Source organism: Phocoena sinus, chromosome 16, assembly GCF_008692025.1.
Source record: "Phocoena sinus isolate mPhoSin1 chromosome 16, mPhoSin1.pri, whole genome shotgun sequence".
Taxonomy (NCBI): Eukaryota; Metazoa; Chordata; class Mammalia; order Artiodactyla; family Phocoenidae; genus Phocoena; species Phocoena sinus.
The window spans coordinates 36,694,487-36,703,549 of record NC_045778.1 but is presented as its reverse complement, the minus strand read 5'-3'; the positions used below and the strand labels follow the sequence as shown (position 1 = coordinate 36,703,549).

The window sequence follows — 9,063 nt, the reverse complement described above, 5'->3', positions numbered from 1 at the left end:
CAGGCTCTCTGCTCTGATGGGGAGGCGGGGGTGATATACTGGACTGGCCCCCGTCTACAGATGCAGTCAGGGTAAAAAATACACAAGTGCCTCCCGTAGACCAGAGACGACAGCCAGCCTGGGCTATCTCAATACTGTCCACAAGGTGACCCCAGCAGAATGAAGGCCTTGGCATTTCCATAAAACATTTAGAACCAGCTTCTCAATTTCCACACCAAAAATGTGCTAGAATTTGGTTGGATTCTTCATGGAGTATATAGATCAGTTTGGTGGCCATTTGGTATCTTTACAATGTTGAATCTTCAACCCATTAACATGGTGTATCCCTCTATTTCTTTAAGTCTTTTGCAAGTTTCCTTAAACATGTTTCATGGTTTTCAGGAACGTGTTTTTGCACCTCTTTTCTTGGATTTATTCTTAGGTGTTTTATATTTGTTTGTTTCCAATATAGAGAGATTCTATTGATTTTTGTATGTTGACTTTGTACCTAGTGAGTGGCCTTGCTCAAGTCACTTGTAATAGTTTGTCTGTAGATTCTTTGTACTTTCTTTGTATATAGTCATGGCCTCTGTGAATGGTAGTTTTACTTCTTCCTTTCCAATCTTTATGCCTTCTTTATCTCTTGCCAAATTGCAGTGGCTGGGTAACTGGACAAGAAAAGGAAATAAAAGGCATCCAGATCATGAAGGAAGAAGTAAAACTATATTTATTTGCAGATGACATGGTTTTGTATATAGAAAATCCTAAGAAATCCACCAAAAACTTTTGTGAATATAGAATTCTAGGTTGACACTTCCTTTTCTTTCAACGGCTTTAAAATGTTATTCACATTTCAGAACTTCTTTTTCTTTCCTTTCTTTTCTTTTTTTTTTTGGCCACGCAGCATCCCTTCCAGGATCTTAGTTCCCAGAATGGGGAATGAACCTGGGCCACCGCAGTGAAAGTGCCAAGTCCTAACCACTGGACCGCCATGGAATTCCCTAGAATTTCTTTTCTGTGTCTCCCTTTTATCTGACATCTTGGCCCCTCCAGCCCCAGCTGCCTTGGCAACCCCAATCTCCAGTGTCTTGTCTCTCCAGCTGCAGAGTGTCTGCTGCCTTTTCTGCCTCTTAGCCATGGCCCTCTGTCCAAATGCTCAGCCTCTTAACTAGAATCAGCAAGTTTCCTGAAGGGAAAAGTGGTTCACAGAACGTCAGCTCATCTCCTTGTGTTTTCCTTCTTCTGAGATCATGGTCCACCAAATGCTTGTCAACTTGGCAGCTCTTCAGCAAAGAAGTTTTCTGTATTTTGTTCAGGTTTTCCAGTTGTTCTCAGCAATGAACATAACTCTGACTCAAGCAGAAAAATAATTATTTTCTAAGAATTCTTCTCCCAGAAAAAGAATTCTTAGCAAAGAGTGATTTTATACAGGGAATTTGATGACACAAGTTACACAGCCTTCTTGGGAGGCTGATGAAGCTAAAAGGAGAAAAGTTGCTTGTATCAGTTGGCTATTTTTGGAATAATGGTGCATAACAAACAATCTCAACATCTCGGTGTTATACTAAAATGAGCATTTATTTCTCACACATCTGTGGGTCCGCTGAGTGTGGGCTGATCTAGGTTAGGCAACTCACTTTCAAGCTGTGGGTCTGGCCAGGCTTGGGTCCTCATCCAGGCCTGCTCCATGTTTGTTCATTCTGAGCTCCAGCTGAAGGGGCAGCAGCTACCCAGGGAAAGCTCTTCTCATGGGGAAGGCAGAAGAAGGGCAAACACATTTCTCCCCTCTGCTTGTGTTGTGTCACCTAATATCCCATCGGCTGAAGTAAGTCATGTGGCCAAGTTCAAAATCAAGGGGCAGGGAGGTAAACTACACTTTTTGTGAGAGGAACTGCAAAGCACCATAGCAATGGATACAGCTACGGGGGGCGGGGGGGTTAAGGATTGGGGTGATAACTCAGTGCACCATACTGATGTTCCCTAGAAATGGGGAAAGCCAGGCCCTGTGCTTGGCTGTGCAGGTGCAGTCCCTGAGGAGGAGACCTCCCTGCCTCATAGCTGCTGCCACGTCTCAAAGCCATTGCTGCCTATTTGGTATCCCATAATGATGACTGGGCAGAATTTGCACAGATTCTTTGCTCAAATTACTGCAAGAGCCTTGAGCATCCTGCTGTCATAAATGTCACAGTCAAAGGGAGAAAAGGATGATTTTTTACCTTCTTTCCACTCTCTAGCTTCACCTGAGTGTCTCACATTTGGTAAACTCATCCTGGAACCCTGTTCGTAAGTGTCAGGAAGCATAATTTCCAGACTTCCATTTCCAAAAAATGTAATAAGACCTTTAAAGGGGATGGGGAGGGGGCTGTGTGCCAACCCACACTCGGGCAAACCTGAGTCACAGGAACCTGCAGAGAAAGGAGGCTCTTGAAGAACCCTCGTGAGTACTCTAGCTCATAACTGGTCATGTTAGAACCTCTCCTGCCCCTTAGGTGGCCTTCCCACACCCCCTCCCTGCCCCTGTGTGGATGATCAGAAATCCCTGTTAGCAAGTTGGGAAAAGAGGAGTGGGAGCACAAATTGGAGAAACAGGAAAACAGTGCTCCAAGCCGATCTTCTGCTGTGGCCTGCTATAGGCATGAGCCCAGGTCAGGGCAGAAGTGAGGGGGAGGCGTACACTTTAAATGAAGTCAGAGATAACTAATGAGAACCTACTGTATAGCACAGGGAACTCTACTTAATGCTCTGTGGTGACCTAAATGGAAAGGAAATCCAAAAACAGAGGGGATATATGTACATGTATAGCTGATTCACTTTGCTGTACAGTAGAAACTAACACAACATTGTAAAGCAACTATACACCAATAAAAAATTTAAAATAAAAATTAAAAAATAAATGAAGTTGGAGGTTTGGATCACTGGATGACTGGACATTTCAAGTGCTGAACATAACCTGTTTTTGCAAGTAGAAGTTATAGGAAAAATTTATTGTTACATAAGAGTGCTCAGAAAAGTCATGGGGCTTGCCCTAGATTTTATCCAAATGGCAGGGAGAAGCTACCTGCCAAGCAGGTTTGAATGGATGACTGGGGAAAAAAAGGATCAAGTATTTTGCTGATTACATTCTATAAGGCCGGATCTTTCAACAAAATGGATGTATTTCTTAATTGAATTTGTTTGTTTGTTTTTTTGGCGGTACGCGGGCCTCTCACTGTTGTGGCCTCTTTGCGCAGGCTCAGCGGCCATGGCTCACGGACCCAGCCACTCCGTGGCACGTGGGATCCTCCCGGACCGGGGCACGAACCCGCGTCCCCTGCACCGTCAGGCGGACTCCCAACCACCGCGCCACCAGGGAAGCCCCTTAATTGAATTTAATATGCCTTTATGAAGACAGATTGGAATATCTACTTATTATGGGGTTTTTCCCCTAATTTTCAAGTATGGAATTATTTGCTCAGATCACTCTCCCCTCTCAATTTCAGAGTTGGGTTTCTCAGAGTGGAATGACTGTCAACGTGGGGAGAAAGGCACTAGCTCTGAGGAACTGTACTAGGTCATTGCACATCATCAGCTTGTTAAACTCCACAGCAGTCCAGGAGAAATTGCCCCACACTTAGAAGTGAGGAAAGTGCACATCAGGGAGGAGATGCCATCTCTCAGGCCCCAGAACTAGGAAGTGGTGAAGCTGGAATTTGAATCAGACTCCAGATGTCTAAAAATGGTGTCGTTATCACATATAGCCAGAGAAACCTCAAAAAAGCAACAGTGTAGTACCAAAACAGTCCCACAGCCTGGGATCCTTTAAAGGACTTTTAAGGGCCTATTGGATAGAGCTGCTTCTGTTTGTGCACCTTTGGTGGCTGTGCATTTCTCCACATTTCATCCTCCCTTTTTCCCCTCTTCCCTCCCTCCCGCCCTCCATTCTTTCCTCTTTCCTTTCTTTCACTCCTGTCTGTATAAATTATCTGTTCATCTCCACTGATGAAGTATAATCCAGCAAGTGACCAGATTTGATTTCTATCTGTCCTTTGGTAATATGTTTTTACCGGTTTGCTGATTGACAAATCTGATAGGACAAACGCAGGGAGTAGATGATGGGTGGGTGGCACACCGGTGCAGACCGGATAGGGGGCTGGAGCTGGTGGCCTCCTTGTCAGGAGGGCTATGGGAACATGATTGACGGGCCAGGCCGGCCGCAAGCTGGTGGAGGGACCGGCGGCGTCCAGGGAATGTGGCGGGAGCAGAGCGCCACCCGGTCGGTGTCCTCGCACTCAAATCTGGACTGATGCGCGGCTACTGAAACAGCAAGAAAAGCGCCTGCCTCCCTCAATGTATCTCTAGCGCCCTCTACTGTTTAGCATCACACTCACTGCGAAGGAGAGACGCTTAAGGGAATTCCGTCTGCAGAGCATATATTGAAGGATGAATTTGGAGCTGATTTTGGAGGTGAAAAGCTGGAAAAAGGACCTCAGTTCTTGTTTTCTTTGAAGAATTTAGCAAAGAGACCAAGGCTGTGAAAAAGATAAAAGCGTTTATTAGAAGCAAAATACGTGTGGAAGAGGCAGTGTATGTGTGGAAAAAACAAAATACGTTTGGAGGAGCACACAGTCGGGCTCAGAGTGAGTTGCGCGCAATAGGGGCAACTTAGGTTGCTTATAGCTTAGTCGCTTAGTTGCCTAAGCTTAGTTGCTTAGGTTGGTCAGTTTTCTGGGTTTTGGTTTTGGCCAATCGTCTCCATATTTGGTCCTGGTGTGGGGCACATCACTCAGCCAAGATGGGTTCCAGCAGGCATCTTCTCCCTCTTGTCCTTCCCCTAAACTGAGGGCCTTCTCTGAGCTTGTGTCAGGCCAGGAAAGCCACAAGAACGCACCCAACCAGGGCCCACTGCTCCTGCTGGTATCCCATCTCAAAACGTTGGCAGGAGATCAGCTGCAGCTGCTCAGCCTGGGGCCTATCTCCTACCCCAGAGCTGCGAGGCAATTGCTAACTGGTAAACCAGCCCTCCCAGAATCTTCCCTTGCACCCGCTCCCAAAGACTACCTTCCCCTCTCCCACCAAAATAGCCACTAACCTGATTTTTTAAACCACTTTATACCCATTAGAATGGCTAAAATGAAAATGATTGGCACCCCCAATTGTTGCCAAGGATGTAAAACCGGAATCCTCATACATGACTGGTGAGTGTGTAAAACTGTGCAGTCTTGGAAACTGTGCACTGAAAGTGTCTTATAAAGTTAAATATACACCTATCCCATAAAGCAGCAATCTCAATAGGCATTTACCACACGCCCCCAGCTTCAAAATGAAAACATACATCCACAGGAAGACTTGTTTATAGCCACACATCTATAGGTATTCATAACAGCCAAAAACTGAAAGTGACCTTTCATAGGAAAGTGGATAATGTAATATATTCATAAAATTGGTGTATTCCTTGGCAATAAAAAGAATGAACTATTGAGTCACATAAAAACTTGGGTTAATCTCAAAAATGTTGTGTGAAAAAAGCAAGTCACCAAGGAATATAAGCTATATAATTTCATTTATATGAAGTTCAAGAACAGGTCACATTAACCTATGGTAATTGAAATCAGAACAGTGGTTTCCTGTCATGAGTGGCAGGGGACTAACTGGAGGTGGAAATGAGAAATTTTTAGAGTGATGGAAATGTTCTAAATCTTAATTGGGGTATTGGTTACATGAATGTATTTTTTTTTCTATATTTGGGAAGTGATCTTTTTATTATTTTTTATTTTTTTTTGGCCGCACTGCACGGGTTGCGGGATCTTAGTTCCCCAACCAGGGGTCGAACCCATGCCCCCTGCAGTGGAAGTGCAGAGTCTTAACCACTGGACTGCCAGGGAATTCCCAGTGAAGTTATCTTTTTTAATATAGGGAATTTATATTCTTTAGAAGTTAGGGACATTTTCCTAGTAATTCCATCAAGTAAAAATAAAGAATAAAGTAAAACTAGGATTTCCCACCCAGGGGAATCACTACACGATTTTGGCAAGATTCTTCCAGACAGTATGTTCACAGTGCTGCATACATTGTACTATACACATATGCAAATAAGGACAATTCCTTAGCTTGTCTAGTATCTGATTATGCAGACAATTTGCTGACCTGCTATCTGAGCTTATCTGAGCATGGAGTGAAGTGAATCAGAGATATCAGGATGGAGAGAGGAGTTACTATTTGGAGGGAGCTGTGGAGTGGAAGAGATCAGGCAGGAGCTTGATCTCCCATGACAAGAAATTGCCATATACTATATAAAAAGGTTTTGTTGGGAACTACAGACCCTTCTCCACAGAAAAAGGTACTTTTGTGTGTGTGCACTCTCATACAATCATTTTTGTATATGGTTTTGAGGAGAATCACAAAACTCCTGAGGTCCATTTTTAGGGAAGCCAAGTTAAAAACAAAAAAAGCCTGAATTAGAGAAAACAATTTCAATGAACCAAAAGAATTTTAAAAAACACACCTAGTAAAATAAACTTGTTCATTTTATCATGGATTTAGTTATGTTCAAACAATATGATTAATCTAGTAATCCTCCAAACTTCCAGGTTAAGTACCGCTCCCGATTTCCTCATTGGTGACTACCCTTCTCTACGAGCTGCTGCTACAGTCGTAATGAGAGAACCAACTGCAAAGTGTCTGCTGGCAAGCAAATTCAGTGAGGCACTCAAATCCTAGAAATGAACAATGTGACTCTCTGCCTCCCCTGATAAAGAGTTGAAACATGACCATGTTTCCTGCATTTTCAATGCCTCTTTATCGAAAGACATGCTCGTCTGGAACTTGTCTAAACATAGGCTTATATGAACTAATCCATAGTCATGTATAGTTATAATCAAGGAAATCATGTCACGTCTATGGTTTATTAATGTAGGTGTAAGGAAAGCACTTAGAGTTTGTGACCATAGCAGAAAAGCAATTCCTGAGGAAATGCCTCAGGTCTGTGTCCTAGTACTTAGGAGAGTGCCTGGAATGGAGCAGGGACTAAATGGAGAGAGCCTTTCATCTTGATGAAATGCTGCATGTTGCCTTCATTGCTAGATCATTTTTCTAGAAGCAAGAAAGGGAAAGACCAAAAGACAAAAACCTCAAAGAATTTTCTCAGGGAAAAAAAAGTTTTAATATCTTTAACACAACTCTCTTTAAAATATATACTTATTTTAAAACCCCGAGCAAAAGCCCTGTCATTCATTTCAAAAGACAAATCATTTCAGTGCTCTTCCTTGAAGCACCTGCAGTTTCTTCCTCTGGTCTTAGCGAAGGGCATGGGACCCGTGCTTCCTGTCGTCAGGATAAAAATCCAGGAGGGAGAAATCCTGTTGTAGCGGGTAGCTGTTTTCATCTAACACAAAGAGGCTCTGCACCTTCAGGACACAAGGTGCCCCACTGCCCGCCAGCAAGGCATGGAGCAGGTCTGCGGCGACCAGGTTGTAGGTGACGTCTGAGGGAGGGGCTGAGGAAGAGGAAATATGAAGGGCTCTTAGCATCCCTTCCAGGGGTGTGGACATGCTCACATTGAAGGGTTCATTGTTTCCCTTGGTTTCTCAAGTCCCAAACCCACTGTAAATGTCTCTTTCTACCCCCTCTCTTTCTAGTCACAGGTTACTCTAGAATGATGAGGCCCAATTCCTGCTGATCTGGAGAGAAGGCACAAGTAGTGCACTGTTCAGACTGATGGTGTTTCCTGTTATGGTACAGCCCCTGGCTTCTTCAAAGAATCGAGGGAAGAACTGAGATTAATCTTTTCCTAAATTAAGGCTGAAACAAAAAGGGCATGTCCATATCAGAAAAGTACTCTTATTTACCTAGTCTATAGCTCTTATCACAGTTACATATATACATATTTATTGTTTATATAACAGGACTCTAAGTTGGTTACTTAATATCAAATCTTGATAATATATACAAATACTAAGATTATAGGTGGATATGTCATTGTATTCTGCATTTGTCCTATATGCTTCCTCTCATTTTTTGAGGACATCCAATCAAGTCATTAGCAAGTTGCTCAACACTAGACAGACAAGGCACCACTGACTATGCTCAGACTCTACTGGTTCCCTGACCAACACCACCAACCTTTCTTGGATTGAGTCTACAGACTCCTGGAGGGCCCATGACATATTCCTGGAGGTGTGAGAATTCTGTACAACACTTGAAATTTTTGAATTTTCACTTTAATAAGCTAAAAAAAAACAAGTTTAGTGATAACCTGAATGATCTGATGAACACTTTATAACGGTGCCCACATCTTCACTTATGGATACAATTTAATTAATGCCAAGAAGGAGGACTTTAATTGTCTCAGGACTGGGCAAAACACAGGTCGATACTGTATGCGAGAATGATGCCTCTCTGAGAAATAAAGACTAACTGCCATTGTGCAAAAAATGAAAAGACAAGACTGAAAATAAACAAAGAACAACGAGAAAAGGCATGAAAACAGCGGAAAGAATGAAAATTTATTAAAGAAAGTGAATTTAAAAAACAGAGAGACTTCTGATTAGGAAGTAGAATGCTGGGAAGAGTGTGTCTCCTACCCTAACAATTATTAGAAAAAGCTGAATAAACTACAAAATCACAATCTTCTTGGACCTATAAGTGAGCCAAGGTTGTACGGCTGCCAAGAAGACTGCAGTGTAAGGAGAGACAGGACAGGAGCACGGGTTTACCTGGGGCCGAGCTCAGAAAGAAGACAGTCCACCAAACAAGCAAGAATGAAGAATGTGCTTAAAGTTTCAACGAACTGCTAAAAGCCAAGCGTGGACCAGCGTCAAAGACAAGGGGGCACGTGCTCTTCTCATCTTCACCAGGTACTCACAAGGCTGGATGCAGGGCAAGACATCAGAGAAAGCTTCCAGCTATGGTGAAGGCCTGGGAAAGGGGAGAAGCTGCCAGGAGGAAAAGCACAAACACCACTCAGGACGGCTCCCTTAAGGAACAAAAGCCTTAAACTGCTGCAGGAAGACCTCAAGTCCTACTGCCCCAAGATACAGATGGTGAGGATGAAGATGGAGGAAAGGTGAAAGGAAAATCCCTCTAACCCTGGGGGAGGGGCAGAAAACC

The 9,063-nt window shown here is 43.4% G+C and overlaps 1 protein-coding gene across 4 annotated transcripts in view; it reads right to left on the bottom strand.

Moving 5' to 3' along the window:
• Positions 1-3,917: 3,917 nt before the first annotated feature.
• Positions 3,918-9,063, bottom strand: part of SHLD2 (shieldin complex subunit 2) — a 105,247-nt gene continuing 100,101 nt past the window's right edge. Inside the window, exon 10 of one of the 4 annotated variants that reach the window (XM_032607753.1) lies at positions 3,918-4,487. In XM_032607753.1, coding sequence (XP_032463644.1) covers positions 4,363-4,487 — 125 coding nt within the window. In that variant the 3' untranslated portion in view covers positions 3,918-4,362. The other 3 variants (XM_032607752.1, XM_032607755.1, XM_032607754.1) reach the window with 3 other exon arrangements.